This window comes from Sus scrofa, chromosome 8 (assembly GCF_054392235.1).
Source record: "Sus scrofa isolate SSC_HxYL_T2T_F1_AM1 chromosome 8, Sscrofa_HxYL_maternal_Yorkshire_Landrace_v2.0, whole genome shotgun sequence".
NCBI lineage: Eukaryota > Metazoa > Chordata > Mammalia > Artiodactyla > Suidae > Sus > Sus scrofa.
The window spans coordinates 105,632,289-105,651,135 of NC_139390.1; the positions used below are offsets into that span (position 1 = coordinate 105,632,289).

At 34.1% G+C, this 18,847-nt stretch overlaps 1 protein-coding gene and 1 long non-coding RNA gene across 3 annotated transcripts in view; one reads left to right on the forward strand and one right to left on the reverse strand.

Moving 5' to 3' along the window:
- Positions 1–11,025, forward strand: part of LOC146400963 (uncharacterized) — a 31,480-nt gene extending 20,455 nt beyond the window's left edge. Inside the window, exons 2-3 of the long non-coding RNA XR_014813083.1 lie at positions 1,141–1,363; positions 10,265–11,025. This is a non-coding gene — a long non-coding RNA (uncharacterized LOC146400963). The remainder of the gene's footprint in view (positions 1–1,140; positions 1,364–10,264) is intronic.
- The window catches only part of FAT4 (FAT atypical cadherin 4), a 163,519-nt gene that overhangs the window by 16,618 nt on the left and 128,054 nt on the right, over positions 1–18,847 (reverse strand). For both annotated transcript variants that reach the window (XM_021101611.2, XM_084972964.1), the window contains exons 10-13: positions 9,410–9,514; positions 5,134–5,441; positions 2,196–2,281; positions 1,166–1,345 (exon numbers count right to left, since the gene is read on the reverse strand). In XM_021101611.2, coding sequence (XP_020957270.2) covers positions 1,166–1,345; positions 2,196–2,281; positions 5,134–5,441; positions 9,410–9,514 — 679 coding nt within the window. The remainder of the gene's footprint in view (positions 1–1,165; positions 1,346–2,195; positions 2,282–5,133; positions 5,442–9,409; positions 9,515–18,847) is intronic.

Sequence of the window (18,847 nt, forward strand, 5' to 3'; positions counted from 1 at the left end):
GAGCAAGGGCAGGGACCGAACCCGCAACCTCATGGTTCCTAGTCGGATTTGTTAACCACTGCACCACGATGGGAACTCCTCCTGTTCACAACTTATTTTAACGTGAAAAGAAATTCAGTGTTTAACTGCTATTTTTCAATAAGACAATAACAGCAAATAGAAAAATAAAGGCAAATGTTAAATTGTACCAAAATAATGAATTTACAAATATTGAGGAATAGTCACAGCTTTGTATTTATAATCATATTCCTAGAAATCTCAAGCAAGAAAATTACACGAGCAAAGGTTTTTGTGAAAATATATTAATCACAGGGTTATTAATATATTAATAAAACTGGAAACAGCTAAAGTATAGATTCAGTTAAAATAGGCTCATCTGGAGTTCCTGCTGTGGTACAGTGGCTTATGAATGTGACTATAGCAGCTCAGTTCACTGCGGAGGTAAGGGTTCAATCTCTGGCCTGGTATAGTGAGTTAAAGGACCTGGCATTGTTCCAGCTGCAGCATAGTTTGCAGCTTCAGCTCAAACTGAGTCTCTGTCCTGGGAACTTCCATATACCACTGTGTGGTCATTAAAAAAATTAAAAGCCTACTTTATATTATGATAATAGCTTAGGTCATAAGCATGATAATAATCTAAGAGTATTGGTCTCTGGTAGTTTGTTTATAGGCTACTTTATATTTTTCTGAATTTTTCAAATATTCAATATGAACAGGAGTACTTTTTAAAATAAAATATATTCACAATTCCTAAATCATTGCTGGAACCTAATTGATTTTCAAATAGGAAAAAAATACGTCTTATAGTTTACAATGAATCAAATGATTCCTTGTTAAATATATATTGAGTTTTAGGGAATGTTCATAGTTATATGTAAAACTATTTAATTTCCAATAGTTTTTGCATACATTATTGCTAACACTTACATATTACCATGTGCCAGGTTCTTTTCTATGTGACTTACTTAACTCATAATCTTCACAACTTTGTATGGTAAAGTATATACATACAGGCATCCATATATTTTTCCAAAATTTCACAGCTATAAATAATGGTTAAAATTCAAAACAGAATAAAACATAATAATTTCATCTTTTGATGCTCAATTATCATATACTTTTTGCATTTTTTTCTTTAAGATAGTAAGAAATAAGTTTTCCATACTGATCGAGGATGCCTTGTGCTGCCAAAGCTTGGCTGGGTTCCAGAGGCCTTCCATTGACAGCAAACTCCATTATACACCCGACAAAATCGTGGCTTTCCACGTGTCCTCTCCTCTGAAGGATTGGTTCTAGTGATCTGATACCACCGACTGTGACTCGATTTGGCTGAACGTCAAGAGTCCTACATAAAAAAGGAAAGGTAAGTACCATAGTGCTAATACAATAGATTTCAGTAGAATGTTTAAAAAAGAGTGACTATAAATTTTTCTGGCATAAATTAAAGCATGGAAAATTTGGGCAGTATTACCTATCCATGAGTATCCCCTAAACAGATACCTACAAGATTGCTAGATTTTCAGGGTATGAAAAATAATAAAACATCATGGAAATGAGTTGACTAAGTCAAATGAGATGTCTGTAACAATGCTGAGTGTTAGAGAAGCATACTAGCAGAAAGAAAATAAAATCCAGTAGAGGTGATAGCTCTAATGTTAATGTCAGATTATATTTTTCCTTCACTAGAGAGATGATAAGGAATGCAATGTGTTGATTAAAGCAAACGGATGTGTCACTATTTCTTTTTCTCTGTTACTATTTCTATCAAAATCACTTATGTTTTAGATGAGGTAATGCTGTATTTCACCTTCAGGCACTATTAAAAAATATGTCAAAAATTGTCACATGTAATTTTAAGAATACATCTAAAAGAGGTGGGATCCTTAACCTAACCTTGAAGGATCCAGGTCACATGCAACTATTTCATGAAGCTTTTCAAAGGATATAGGTTATGTTAAGCTTTCCTTTCTTTAGCTTTATCCTCATCTTTACCACTTCACTTTACATCCTTTTTACACAAGTTATAGACTAATGATTAACTTTTTGTTTTCCACTATGAAAAATCCCTTTGGAGAAGACAAAACATCATACTTTAAACTTCTATAAATACCAGCACAATAAAGTAATTTTTTTAAACTACAATTTCCTTTTGAATGTCAAGTAATAATAAAGATGAAACTAGTAGTTTTACTTACCAGTCGTCTGAAACTGCCACATTACTGACCGTGCAGTACCCTGGTTCTTGGTTCTCAGAACAAGAGTCCACAGTTAAGGAAGCTGCCTATAAAGTAAGAGAAAGAAAGGTTCAGTCTGAATTGTATTGTCCTTGTTGTCCTTTTCAGCCAACACTACTCAGGACTTATATTTGGACATGATTTTAAAATTAAAATAAAAGTTTCATGTACCATATTGTAATATAATACAATTATAAGATCAAATCAGTTGTATATATCTCTTTGATATATCTAAAGCTTAAATTTTTGGGAGTCCCTGTTGTGGCCCAGAGGTTAATGAATCTGACTAGCATCCATGAGAATGTAGCTCATCCTCAGTGAGCTAAGGATCCAGAGTTGCTGTGAGCTGTGGTGTAGGTTACAGATGCAGCTTGGATCCTTCATTGCTGTGGCTGTGGCTGTGGCATAGTCTGGCAGCTACAGCTCAGATTAGACCCCTAATCTGGGAACCTCCGTATACTGTAGGTGTGGTCCTAAAAAGCAAACAAAAAAAAAAACAAAAAAAAAACAAAAAAGGTCCATTTTTTAATCTTACAGATTTCTTAATTGGGAAAAAACAACTTGTATAATGATGTTGTATTTTAGTCAATGTTAATACTCTCTCTTTCTCTCTCTCTCTCTCTATATATATATTATTTTCTAAAAGCATGGTTATACCACTCCAAGGGGAAAAAAATACCTGAGGGAAAGTTTTATTTGAATAATAGCTCATTCAATTTAATCTTCAGAATTAAATGCACCTTCTTTCACAGTTGAATTTTTCTACTAGTACTGCTGTAAATTGGGATTTTTTTTATCCTGTCTACTCAATGATTCAAAGCTGAGAAGTTAATGATTTTGCCATTTCCAACAAAATCCTTTAGAAACAACAGATTCAAAAACCAATAGAGGCCTTATTTGGATATTTTCTGAAATAGGGAGATATTTTTCCTCTGACAGAAGTAATAATAACAAGGGTATTTTTTTCCAGTTAGTATTATCCATATCCATCAGGCTATGGAGACATAGTACAAATGAACTGAAATCACTTCGTTCTCTTTCCCATTGGTCATACTTCACAGTGCCTCCTTCTCTGTCCTCTCTCTTGCTCCCTAGCCCTTCTTTGATGAAATCGAATGTTCATGAAGTTTAAGGGGACCTTGGAGATCATCAGATAAAATCCTCTATCCTGTATAAGAGCCCATTGATGACACCTAAGCAAGGTGGTCATTTTACATAAGCTTGGAGGTACTTACTAACCCCATTAGGTTCACCTGTCAGAATTGGAAAATCATTATGGCTCATGTAAGCACCAGTCTACATATATATACCAGAATCCGCATATTTGTTCTAATTCTGTCAGATTCAATATGGCTGGGTACATCAGTAATCAGGGACATTGGAGTTCCCTACATCTGTATTCTCCCAGAGATCTTTCTCTGAGCATGCTAGTTTGATAGTATGTTGGTTTTGAAAAATGTCAGGCAAAAATGAGTGTAGTAACCTATTACTAATCTGAAAAATTATCCCCAAAATGTGTTTGTTATACCTCTGTTAGGATTCACTGAAGTCAGGGTAGCTTCTTAGGCACCACTCAATTTAAACTTTACTGAGATTAAACACAACAGCCAATATTTTTACTTCAAAATGCTGCATAAGGCAGAGTTAATGGCAGTTTGGGATAACTAACATTTATTAAGCACCTTTTAAATACAAATAAATTCAATTTTAGATATAAACAGCAGTTATGATTTTAAAAGATTGGCGTTAAAATCCAAAAATACTTTAAAATAGCTTTTATTAGGAGTTCTGCCGTTGCTCAACAGAAATGAATCTGAATAGCATCCATGAGGATGCAGGTTTGATCCCTGGCCTTCCTCAGTGGGTTAAGGATCCAGCATTGCCGTGAGCTGTGGTGTAGGTCACAGATGTGGCTCAGATCCGGTATTGCTGTGGCTGTGGCATAGGCCAGCAGCTATGGCTCTGATTGGACCCCTACCCTGGGAACTTCCATATGCTGTAGGTGCAGCCCTCAAAAGACAAAAAAAAAAAAAAAAAAAGCTTTTCTTACCATTTACTTTTCAAAAATCTTTGGTAATTGTTGAAGACGGGGTAACAGAGTTGGGAGATAGAGATAGAGTTGGGATAAATAAATAAATAAATAAATAAATAAATTTGTCTGTTCTATTACTCTATGTCAATGTTTGCAAACATTAACAGGGAAAAGACATGATGCATTTCCCTTTATAAAGGAAAATACTTGTTTGATGAACACAAGTGCTAAATAAGCATGTACCCCTCTTATTGTTACATGAGAGCCATATAATTAAATGGACTATAATATGGAAATCTTGGATATTACTGAGTTATGGTTCTGAGACTACCTTGGACAGTCAAAAGCCAATAGTTTATCGCAACACAGTCTCATGACATAGACCTCACAGTATATTGGGTGCTGGTGTAATAAGGATTATTACAGACAATATTGAAATATGTGTTGAGTCATCTTTTATCAGTAATATATTTGTAGAAAAGTTTTTCTCATTTGTTTTTAAGAAATTTCCTCAATTTTGGCAGGGATACTTAGAAAAGCAAAGTAGGCATTTTAAGTACAGTTCTTACATGGCCTTAGAAATGTATAAGAAATGTAGAATATGGAATATTTATGCACTGGGATAGTTCCTTTGTTCTCTTTTTGTTTTTGAGATGAGTTGTTTTTGAGACAAGCATAGTTGCTGTAAGCAAAAGAAAAACATTACCTATTTGCTGCTGTACTTCATAACAAAATTGGACAAATAATGAACACATATAATTGAACTCAGTTTGTGCCACAATCCATACTTTAACTTTTTAAGTTTCCAGCCTAATTGACTAGATATACAACTGCAAGACAAGTTTCAGTGTGGAATGAATATCTTACCATTCCTGCTCTCCTGGCAATCACAGTATGAAAATGTCCATCTGATACCTTCTTCATGGTGGTGAGTTTATAGGTACCACTGCCTAAATTATAAGAGAATCTTAGTCTTTCTTCAGCAATTTCAAGGGCCAAAAACTCAGCCCGGTCCCCTGTCTGGTTGTCATAGTTGTATAGAAATAAAGCATGGCTTTTAATCGTTGCAAATTTGACATAAATATAGTTGTTATTGGGGTCCAAGCTGGGAAATTCCATGTATGATAACTCCTCAAATCCATAACTATTCAACTCACAGTGTTTTCCAAAGACACCTGTAAATGAGAAAATTGACAAGTTGACATATTACATTCAAGTCAAGTTTTATTAAATGACTTTGATTAAAATATTTCTAAGTAACAATGTCACACTTTTAACAGCTTTTTATTACTCTCAAAAGAATACAGTCTAAATTTAACTGAAATAGAAAAAAATGATCTCTAAAGCATTAAAGAAATGATAAACTGGTACAGTTATTTTTCTTTGGCTAATTAGAAACCATATTTAACTATGCCCCATTTTAAAAAATTAGAATTTTTGGAATCGAGTAGGTTCAAAGAGGTTTTTTTCCTGGAAAACTTTCAAAGTTAGTTTGTCAATCTTTTTATTTAATATGCTGTAACTTTCAACCAAGTTATTTCCTTCATAATATATAATTCTTCAAAACAATTTTTATTCAGTTAAGGATAGTAAATTTTATCTTCACTGAAAAAAATCAGTCTCTATACTTGTGGTATTTTCAAGAGTCACAAAATTAGGGAAAGGAATCACTACCTTTAGGGAAGAAAATAACTGTCTTCAGTTTTTATCTCTTCCTTGTCATATACCCTCTTTGGATATGGTTTACAACAGCTACTTTGAAATAGCTTTCTGTTTTTCTGAAATCCAGCATTCTCACTTGTTTGTGCTGGTTCTTTTTCAAACTTGAAAAATGAGTTTTATTGATGTTACAATGCTAAGCCAAAATTCTTTTCCCACAAATATTAGTAGACTGTAGCAAATGATCGGAAAATTAACCCATGCCAACACATCATGATTCTTATTAACTTGCAAAGGTTTCATTCCTTCATTTTGGCTGTACATCTCATGTACATGCGTTAAATTTAGACTCAGGGAATTGTTCTGCTAGAAGAAACCAGTGTCATCATTTTACAGAATTTAAAACTGGTCCAAGGTCATAGAACCATCTGAGGCAGAGCCAAAATTTGAGGCCAGATCTACTGATTATCTAGTTGTTTTGACTACACCACATTTTATATCCAAATGTTCTTTAAATTAAAATAACTTAGAAGCTGCTTATGTCACTTATCATTCCTTTTTCTGTAAAGGTTGAGATAATACTCATTATAAATGAGTAGGAAATCTGTATAATTTATTTTTAGTCATTAACTGCAGTTAAAGAAAAGGTAAAGAAATTGTAGAAATTGTATGTACCATATATGGCACATGTTTATATATAACATATATATATATCATATGCTATTTATATTTATGTAAAATTTTATGTTTATATATAAGATTTTTAAAGTTATTTATATTAACTATATATTTCATTATATATACATTACTTATATATTCAGAAAGAGTAACATAAGTTAAAAAGAAAGGAAAAATAAAGAATGCAAATGAAATAGATTACGAAAGAGAAATGTTTATTATGTGGTCTCTTAGGTCTCTCCTGATTAAATTTAAATAAATCTATGAAAATTAACTTAAAATTTGAATATAAATATATATAGAAAGTACACAGATGCTGGAAAGATGTTCCACATTTTATTTAAATTGATACTGTGTTTTCAAACATGATAACATTTTTATGGAATATATTATCTTTTTAAGGTGTTTTGTTATTGTTACTAGAAACACGTAAATTTTTGTCTTTGAAATAGTTTTAATGAGGATTTCAAATCTTCCTTCTGAATGGACTGTCATGAAATAAATCTACATAAAGGTCAAGCGAGATTGTTTAATTTAATAAGAAATATTTTGTATATTATGAAATTTTATATATATATAAAGTTATAACTATACAGTTTCTCTTTATAAAATCTTAAGCACTTTGTTTTTTCTAAAACATAATCCAAGAAAAATCTAAAAATTAAAAGAAAAACTTTAAGCCCAAACATCAAATCTTACACTGATGAGAAGGTAAATAGTGCAAAAATGTTTTCAACTTCAAAATTGTAGTTAAGGTGTTCTTTTACAGGATGCATGTGTAACGACTGCCAGCTATTTGTTTGGGGCATTCCATCTGCTATTTTTATTTGTATGTTCACCCACATTCAGTTTGTAAAAGAAAATACTTTATTTGCCCTTTTAACTCTATCTCTCTGTTCTCAAATCTGTATTGTTACAAGGTCTTCGGCTTTATTTTCTTTTGTAAGTCTTCTGTTCTCAACTAAAAATGTTTAAGTTTAAATAATGTTCTTTTGTCTTTGCCACTGGAAGGAATGGGGTGGGAATGTATACTGCTGGCTCCATGTGATCTGTCTCTATTTTAATTTATGGTATTGCGCTAGCCCCCTTGCGGGGAGAATCTCTGATCTGCTGAGGGGAAGCTTCATTTGTACACCAAAACACCTCCACTCAGCAGGCAATGACTGCTGTATCAGCTGCACTGTAGCAACAATCTGTTCCTATTTGTTATCAACGATCTTAAATCCTCATAAGTGCAACTGGAATGCAAAGGAATCTCTAAAAATATAAAAACCTTTGTTCAATAACTTGAAAATATTTTTTCCACTTTCCACCCCAATCCTCTTATCTTTCCTTACTAAACATAAGTTAAACCATGAAACTTAATTGTGGTTATGTGTAGAAAGCAACACCCTTTAGAATAATAAGAGATCATTAAAAGAAAGGCCTTTTAAGAGATCTAACATTGTAGGTAGTTTGACCTTGATCTATTTTTTACTGTTTCAAGGGCATTGTTGGTGAGAATCTCAAGGAAGTTTTAAAAAAGAGAAGTACTTGTGAATATCATCTGGACTGAAAATAAAATTGTGTTCTAGTCACTGTATCATTTTGGGGGTAGTTTTGCTTTGTCTTCATTGTTTGCTTTGGACAAAGCCCTCAATTCCTGGGCCTCAGAACCACTGCTAAAATGTATAGCCCACAATTAGATATTTTTATATTCTGTTTCTCTTTATCATTTTTTTGATATCGTGCTTTATAAAAACAAAACTAGAGAGGATCATGGAATTACTTAAAAATGAATTAGTATTACATTTATGGTTCTTTTCAAATTCTGTTCTCTACTATCCATTGAGATTCACATTTTGGGTCCAGACAGCACGGTAATAAATATGTCCAAGGAAAGACTACAAAAATATCCTTCCTCCCTCTTGCTTATGCAGAAAGACGGGGTCCCTAACTATTGCAGGACCTCCGAATATGAATACTATATTGTGGAGTAAAGCAGCCTTTAAATAAATGGAATAATCACCAACCTATGAAACAAACCAAATTAAAATAAAAGCTTTCTGCAAAGCTGTTCTCATAGTTCTTGGCCATCCCAGTGCTGTGTAACATTTGGGTGAGACCTAGAAGGAATCTTTTAGTTCATTCCATGATGATGAATAAATATGTACATATACAAAAAATTATCTTTAACAAATTCCTTCCTCAACAGAACATATTATACTGAATTTTGATTAGTTACATGATACTATCTACAAAAAGCCTATAGGAAGATTGCATGTCATTACCAAATCCTTCTGATTGAAGTGGTTGAATTAATGTAAAAAGCAAATTTTAAAAGCAAAACAAAACAAAAAGGTTTTGACTATTCAAGGCATATAGAAGTGCCTAGGCCAGGAATCATTACCTGAGCCACAGTAGCGACTGGAGCCACAGTAATGACAACACTGGGTCCTTGACCCACTAAGCCAGCCAGGAACTCCTGGTTCTGCTTAAAAAATTTTAGTAGACAGTGATGTCAAATAGTGCTTTTTTTCATTTGATAGGTTTTAGGCTAAAAAGAAGGCATCCATAAATTTTTGAGAGGAAATGTCTGAGGAGACACCATCAGATTTAATTACCTTGGGTTGATTATGTTTCTAGATTATTCTTAAGGCAATATATTCAATGGAATTCCCATAATTAAAAAATATATTAAACCTTTGAAATTGTATTTTGCTAAAACTACCTGTGTAAAACAAATAATATCTTCTCAGTCATTCCTAGACACAGTAAAACAAAATTGCTAAACTGTGTGCCATATAGATTGGTATTTTACACTCACCAAATGGGCAATGGCAATAGTATGACTCTACACCACTCTGGCAGGAACCACCATTAAAGCAGGGGTTGCATTCACAGTAATTGACTGAAGATTCGCACATTTTCCCTGAAAAGTATCAAACTCATTAAAAAAAATCTTACACATAAATATATTAACACCATTACTGTGTAACCATATGTAATAATCTATCCTGAGAGAACTATTCTTTGATAAGAACTGTTCTTAGATAAAAAATCTAAGAACATTTTACTTGACATGAGGAAATTGGAATATTATATCAGAGTTCAAAGTCTTATTCAGTTGTCCTATTGTAAAGATGTGCATTACAATGTTTAGGAAGTAATTTACATAGTCAACTTGGAAGGAAATACTGTTTTCAGGGAAATCACAAATGGTGAACATATTTAAATGTTTTTCACTGAATTTATTTTCTCTTATCGATGCCACTTCATTTTTCATGTAACTCGAGAGTTGAAACTTGTACAGTATCATTTTCACTAGAGATTTCCTTGACTCAGATTTTGTCCAATTACAATCCTTTCAAGGAATATTCCTTAACTTGTACATACCTGTTTAAAGCAGGATTCGAAATTAAAAAAAAAAAAAAACACCAAACACATTTTCAAATACTTATTAAGATTTGTCCTTGATGACAGATTGTGTATACTGTCTTTTTTTCTAAAACAGTAATACCTAAGCAGCATATTTTTCACTGTATAAATATTTCTCACACATCATTTTGTTCATTGAATTAATTAATATTAACTGCCCATTATGGACCAGGCAGGCTAGAAGTTGAAAGTATGATAGTAAAAAAGCAGACACAAGTGTCTTAACATGAGGTTTCCATTTTAGTGGGGGAAATTGATCCACCAAGAGGAGACATTTACATTGCACAGATGGAGAAGAGGAGGCCCTTGAAGGTAATCCCTTGCCTAAGAAATTGTAAAACTTTGGTACAGACTATTGGAGGTCCACTCCTATATCCAGGTTTCAGACCACTATGAGTAATTAATAATTTAAAAGGCAAAATTTAGGCTATAAGGCTAGTCTTATTTGTTATTTTGTTATTGTTGACCTGTGATGTGTGTGGGTTTTTATGCAATGTAAATTTGTTCTAATACTGCTGTTCTATAACTTTAAATTATTGTAGCAATTTAAGAACAAGTTTTAGTTTTCCAATTTGAAGAAATAATGAGATGCTTCCCAATTTCCTAAGAAATTAAGAAATTTCTTAGAGTTCTTAATTTCCATGCATTGACAGGAGAGAATTTATTTCTGTAAAGCTATTTCCTACTTCCCAGCATGACTGCTCTAATGCCTTTATCAAATGTCTCATGAAAGCACACGTTTTAAATGCACAATTGACAATGTTGTACAGAGATAATCCATTTTATCGTAATGATTATGCTTGAAACATCATCAAACTTTTTTTTTTATTTAGTTCTATTTCTGTGGCTTGACTTTGTAGCTACGGTTGTTCTCGTCTGAAATTGTGAGTCAGATCTCATGATACTGCTAACTGGACATGATTCTCTACATCATAGAGTCATAAAGACAACATTTTTTCTTTTATAAATAACATTGGGAACCTCCTTACAAGTCAAAACAGTACAATTTAAGAAGAGCTTTCTATTATAAGGGGAATAATGAAAATAAAGTTACTAATCTAGAGGCACAGAAATTAGGTTTTAAGTATTGCAGCAATAGGTCATACTGAAAAACAAATTTATTCTAAGCTGTTACAAACTATCACACCAGGGAGATACTGTGTCATAGGAGAAACTTCTTTGGTGTTTTCTAACTGGATTTTTGACAGATTAGTCTAGAGAAGTGTATTTTTTATTACTATAATATCAATATCATTCAACAGAGACTAAAATAAGACCTATTGACTATACTATTGTTTATTTATTATCAGGAAAGTCACCTCCCACTCCTTCCATTTTTTTATTCTGTAAGATTATGCATCATTTTCACGTGTATTATTGGACTAAGTAAGGTTTTATTTTCTTCTTTTCCTTTCTTTTTTTAAAAATTTATTTTAGAGTTGTGTTAAAAGTAGCATGCCCTAAGTGCATAGAAGAATTCTTTACACGTGTTTTCAGTATAACCTTCATATTGTGAAAACATACATGTGCCTTACAACAATCACAGACTTCACTTCTTGAAGACTGGAAATGGGGAACAAAGGCTTATCAATTTAGGGCCATGGTCATGTACACTTACTCAAATAGTTGGACATATGTGCTCTCCAAGAAAAATGTATGATATAAAAACCCAAATCATTGATCCTATAAATTTCAACTATATACTTTTTGAATCCAGTTGGAAAAGACTACCTTAAATCTTGGTTTAAATAACAACAACAAAAGGAATTTACTTTTTTTAAAAATTCTATTAATAACTATGATAGATATCTATCTTATCCCTTTAAAAATAATATTTTAAGACAGATATCTGAGTTTACTTCAAATATAAACTGTAAGCTATTTCAGTTAGTCCAAAGTGAGAGGTGGAAAGAAACCCCCAAATAAATGACTTACACATGTATTAAAAAATACAGGAACTACATAAATAGAAGCAGCTACAAACTGATAAAATATTAGTTTAAGAATGGATTTCTTTTACAAACCAAAATAAATTACCAATAGAGTCTGATTCTTTGAGTATACAACAAGATAAACAGACACTGGAAGTAGAAAAAAATTTGACCTTTCTTTGACATTTTACTGTAACCAGAGTTTTCTTTTCTTTTTTCTTTTTTGTCTTTTCTAGGGCCGCACCCACGGCCTATGGAGGTTCCCAGGTTAGGGGTCTAATCAGAGCTGTAGCTGCCGGCCTACACCAGAGCCACAGCAACTCCAGATGCGAGCTGCGTCTGCGACCTACACCACAGCTCATGGCAATGCCAGATCCTTAACCCACTGAGCAAGGCCAGGGATTGAACCAGCAACCTCATGGTTCCAAGTCGGATTCATTAACCACTGAGCCACAACGAGAACTCCCAGAGTTTTATTTTCTTATTTGTCAAAAATAAAAGAGATAATTTCCTAGGGGTTATGTAAATGAAGTTATAGCTGGGTTTGGGTAAAATGGTCTAATCTGTTGGTATTAGAGTATGTACATTACTTGCCATTCAGAAATTTAGTTTGAGTACTCCATTTAATGAGTAATATTTTTATTTCATAATCAGTAAATTTCAAAGAGACTGCCATACTAGAGTCAAAGACACAGCTTGAAAACAATGTTGCAATTTAATTAATAAAGGACTTTTTTATGTGAGGGAAAGAGGTCATAATTTTACTTAGAATCAAAAGAATGCCTTTAAAAGCATATTTCTAGTGTTTGGAAAGTTTATGTTCTATTACCCAATTAGAAGTTAGCAACAAATTCTATATTGTTCTGCACACATCTACTTAAATTTTACTGTTAATGGCATAATGATTATCAGAGAATGCGGCAGTTTGAATTACTCTAACATCCTTCTGGTAAAAACAATCTGATGTGTTGGTGCACCGTGAAACAAAATTTTGGATCATTAACTTAATTAATGCTGCAAGTCAATTAACAATATTTGTCAGTGCCTTGAGGCTTGAAGTATGCTGATAGGGCTTGCACAAAGAAAAGCATTTATGTCTCTTGAACTCAAGGAGCCTTTTTCTACTAAGATATGTTAGCTGTCAGAGCAGCTGTTTGGAAGAATAAACTGATCTCATTGCTTTGACATTCATCAATTAATGGTGTTGATACACACTATTTATTATAGATAGAAAGAGATGTGCCTCGGGAAGTGTAAGCTCCTAGCACATGGAGAATGGGAATTGTTGACGAGTAAAACGAATGCATAATAGGAGGTCAAAGTCTACACAGATTTTCCAAGATTATAGTTTAAACTTACAGAAGAAATTTAGTATGTGTCTTCATGTTCTGGGGCAGAAGGTGTGATGAAGTGTTGAGCATAAATTGAATCTGATGTGATCATCTGTGATCTTTTCAACAGGGATATATATTTAAGTTCCCCTCATTCCAATAGTAGGTTTTAATGTTAGATTATGTGGAGTTGAACTAAATGTATTCTTACCTATTAAACTTAGCCACCCTATGGGGATATACTGATTTCTGATATCCATGGTTTGTGCAGGCTTCAGTTTAATAGCTTAGATCATACATGTATTAGATCACCACAGTAATATTTTATATTTATACACAGAGGAGAAGGAAGACTATGTGGACCTAACAAAGTCCATTTTGTATCTAAATTGATTATTTTATTAACAAATACAATTCCAAATACATATATGTCATGTATTCTGAATGCTTATGCTTATAAGTTTTTTTATTACTTTAGCAGAAAGTAGCTGTTTTTGGATACTATATAAATGTTTCCTGTTATTGCAAAACACACTATGAAGACAGCATGTCTAAATATTCTGGTCAAATAGCATTATAGCTTTTCACATGGATATGAAGTGAAATGTTATTTTTAAATAAGGTTTGCTAGTAATAAAAGTAAAAGGAAAAAAAGTTTTACCTTTGTATTTTAAATAAACACAAATGTGGAGTTCCTGTTGTGGCTCAGTGGTTAATGAATCTGACTAGGAATCATGTGGTTGCGTGTTCGATCCCTGGCCTTGCTCAGTGGGTTAAGGATCCGTCATTGCCCTGAGCTGTGGTGTAGGTCACAGACACGGAACGGATCCCATGTTGATGTGGCTCTGGCATAGGCCGGCAGCTACAGCTCCATTAGACCCCTAGACCCCTGGCCTGGGAACCTCCATATGCTGTGGGTGCAGCCCTAGAAAAAACAAAAAGACAAAAACAAAAAACAAACAAAAAAACCCCACAAATGCTATCCTAATGAGACTGCAAATGATTACATACAATGACACACATAATATGCATGATAAGCTTATAAACACCTGTTTACTTTCCACAGAAATAAGCTTTTATACTACTAGAACTTGTTATTAATTCTTTAATAAGTTAATGTATCATTTGAGGGTAAACCATGTAATTCTACTCTCGGAAATAAAGTCAAAACAAGAATTGAGCCTTTATCCTCTCTTGTATGAGCCACTCTTCGGTATGTCACAGGAATTCTCATTTCACATCTAGTCACTAAAGTTTGTTCATATTCTTTGCTTTCCTGGTCACATGATCATTGGCAACACTAATATATGACTCCTGTGATTCTAAAAGTTAGGATTTCCATACTAATGAAGGCAAATGTTTGCCAAGTGTCTTGGTAAAATTACTATGCACAACCTGTAAATAACTTTACAGGTTTGGGAAAAAAATTCCTATGCATCCTGTCAAATGACATAAAAGTGATGAATGGACAAATCTCATCCTCCCCTGAAATATCAAGACTTACTAGAGAACATAGGAAAACTTCTCCTTGTGGGAATAAACTCCTGGCATTTCTCCAAATACCACACCTAAAATGCATCCAGATGTGTGAAAGTGAATAGGAAAGGTTAAAGGAGCAATGAACTAATTCTGTTATGAGAGACACAGATTTAGAAATAAGTTCCATATATGCACTGCCCCTTATAGAACCATTCATTCCTCTGAAAGATTTAAAGCAGTCTGTGCTGCAAACAGAAAACCTGAGTGCAGGAAGACAAATACTACGTGATTACTGATTAGAACTGTGCTTTTGACTTAGGGCTCTATTAAATACAAGAAATTGTCATTTGTATAGGAAAAGAATTGCCAGGTTTGTAGTAATTAGGCTGAAGTTTTCCTCCAGGATTTCTTGAACTTCTGAGGCATGAATAATACAAAAGATATCTTCTTTTGATTTACTGAGACATAGTGACAGCTGATGTAATTTTTTTTTTACTATTAAGCTGTGAAAATCTACACATTAATTTTTCATGTGTTTTGGCTATATTAAAATTCATTCATCGTTTCTAATATGCCCTACATATAGCTAATCAAAGCTCCATTTCGTGATATAAAATTAAATTATAGGAAAAAGGTCTTAATGAAATATGAAGTGATGTAACAAAATGAAGTTTCTCAACTTGCATCAATTAATAAACACTTACTCTTCTAATTCTTAGCACAGTCTCTAACTTCATATGAAATATTCAATAGTTGTGTGTGTGTGTATTGCGTGTGTGTGAGAGAGATGGGGGGCTGTAGCTAAGAATTATTATTTTTTCTTGTTTGTCTGCCCTGAGGCACATGGAGTTCCTGAGCCAGGGATCAGATCCAAGCTACAGTCCTGACTTAAGCTGCAGCTGTGAGAATGTCAGATCCTTAACCCACTGTGCCAGGCTGGGGATCGAACCCAGTGCTGCCAAGGCACCGGTGATCCTGTTGCACTGCAGCAGGAGCTCCACTAAGGATTATTTTATTCAGAAAGTTCATAAAATCTCACAGCTCCAATTTGTAATGCCACAGAATTTTAAAAGCATTGAAAAAAAATGCAGGGTAAGTCCACAAAATGGAATATGAAAACATAGCTGCTTTGAAATAATTCTAATGATCCCAAGATATTTGAATACATGAGACTTTGAAGAAGTCTAAGGCACTAGTATTTAATGTTAACAGAGGTAAAATCTACCCAGAATGAATATTTAAAAATTCATTCTGTGAGGCATACATGTGCTTAAGTATGAATTTTTGTCCTATGCTTATTAGCTCTGATTGGTTCAGGATGTCTGGGGCATTAGTTCTACCTTGCTGAGTCAGATTACCTGGTAAAGACTAGCTGGAAAAATGTAACTAAAAATGATCCTTGAGGGAATTATCTTTACAAAGAACAGTAAACATATATAGATATTGAAACAATATATTCCTAATTTAGTGTATGGTTAACAGTTTGTCACCATGATTTTTATTTTACTGTTTTCTGCAAAACAAATAAAACTATCAGATTTCAATGATCTGTTAGTTATATGGCATGGACTATAGAGTTTGAAACAAAGAATGACATAAATTTTAAAAAGTAAATTTAGGGAGTTCCTGTCGTGGCGCGGCGGAAACGAATCCGACTAGGAATCATGAGGTTGCGGTTTGATCCCTGGCCTCGCTCAGTCTGTTAAGGATCTGGCATTGCCATGAGCTGTGGTGTAGGTTGAAAATGTGGCTCAGATCTGGTGTTGCTGTAGCTGGTAGCAGCTGTAGCTCCAATTAGACCCCTAGCCTGGGAACCTCCATATACTGCAACTGTGGCCTTTAAAAGCAAAAAATAAATAAAAATTTAAAAATGAAAAGTAAATTTATATGAATTGCTCAGTTTCATGTTTGTTTATATCATTCCTGATCAATTGGATTATCTCCAGCTATGCAAATGAAGACTAAAGTGAGCTCTGAGGAAGGGCAGTTTGTAAAATTAATGCATTACTTCCATTAACATTCCTTACAGAAAGAAGTTAGGGTCTAGTTTTTGGCAGCTCTGGCCCTAGAGTCACAAGAGTGTAGGCTTGGTTTCCTACAACATATAATAGAAGCAATAAGATTATCTCCTATGTCTAGATATTCTCTGCGGACACTCAGCTCCACTCCCATCCTCCTGTATTAGAACTTGGAAAATTATTTTCTTTCCAGACTCTCTTCCAGCAGGACTTGGGTTTAGATTCTGCCATGGGGGTGAGAGTTGAATGATATCTGAATGGTGAAAGCAGAGTGGGGAGCTTTCTCCTGGAAATCACTCACTGCAGGTGGACAAGATGATCAGCAGTGGTTTTTGGAAATACTTGCAGTGTCCTTATTGCTGAGGCAATAGCTGAATTTTCCTGTCCAAAACCCATCTCAGAGGCTCTTTGTGCTGTTTAAGTAATGAACTAAAAATTCTTTAAAGATATCACAGACTCACCATAATATTCTCTAGCAAGTACAGATCAATGTGTGATGAGGTGTGACAAGCATATAAAGAGCAGAGGCTCTGGACTAAAGCTTACAGTCAAAACTCAGCTCACTTTCTGTGCCATGCTGGAGGCCAGTCATCTAATCTCCAGTGCCTCTAAGATCCAGTTTCTGTGTTTTTAAATAGGAATAATAAAAATATTCACTTAATAGAGTTGTGAGAACTAAATAAATAACTAAATGAATAATGATGTCTGTGATGCCAGAAGCTTTAAGCAGTGTTTTTTTGTTGTTGTTTATTTTTTTTGTCTTTTTAGGGCTGCACCCATAGCATATGGAGTTTCCCAGGCTAGGGGTCAAATCGGAGCTACAGCTGCCCGCCTATGACACATCCACAGCAACACCAGATCCAAGCCTCATCTGTGACCTATAACATAGCTCATGGCAATGCCAGATCTTAAACATACTGAGGCCAGGGATTGAACCTGCGTCGGCATGGATGCTAGTCAGATTCGTTTCCACTAAGCCATGACGGGAACTCTTTAAGCAATGTTTTAAATAGCCACTTGACACATGTTGTTAATGTTTCATGATAAAAGAACGGATTCCTAAAAGTTTCAACACCTACATTTAGAAAAGGATGCAGTGTGACTCTAAATAATATGAAACAAATAGAGAGAAGTAATGTGAAAGGGCAAATTCTGTAGCCAGTCATGCTCTGAGTATTATTATTGTTATTATTACTATTATTTTGCTTTTTAGGGCCGCACCCACAGCATATGGAAGTTCCCAGGCTAGGGGTCCAATTGCAGCCACAGCTGCAGGTCTACACCACAGCATCGTGAGGGAACTCTCTGAGCAACATTTATACTGAGATCAGCAGGTGGTGCCTTCTCTCATACTCACAGCACTTTCCTGTTCCCCATCTACTACCCAATGCATTCATATTTTATTCCTTCTAGGACAAAGTGTAAACTCACTCTAAGTGTAAATGAGTGTACTAAATTAGAACAAATAAATAATCTTTATTGTTGAATTCCCTGCAGATGAAGTAATTTGGGGGGACCTGGGATGTGAGAGTGGTGGGAAAGAGAGAGGAAGATTTTCTAGAAGTCCTGAAATCATAACATATATGTACCCTTGTTATTTATGATCCTAAGGGTACACGTTTGGTGAGACTCACACTTATCTTGTGCCCCTGAGGCGTGTCTTTATAGAAATTGCACAACACACTTCTAACACTACCATTATACTAACACTATTACTGATGCTACTAATGAGCACTGGTACTTATTGAAAGTTGGACACTTTGCGAGGTATTTTACAAACATCATCTTTACTCATTACAGCAACTCTCAAAGGTAACTATAATTATTCCCATTTTAAAGTTGGGGGAGTTGAGGGCCAACAAGATTAGGTGACTTTCCGAAAGCTATAGCTAAATCAGTTTTTACCAAATCCCTTGATTCTATACACAGGCTTGTTGCCCCTTGTCTTCATTTATAGTTCAAAAACATTATTTTGTTAGAAGGCAAAACTTATGTGATCTGCTTTGACTTATTCAAACTTGATTTATGTCATCATCAAGCAGTTCAGTTTTCCAAATGCGAAACTATA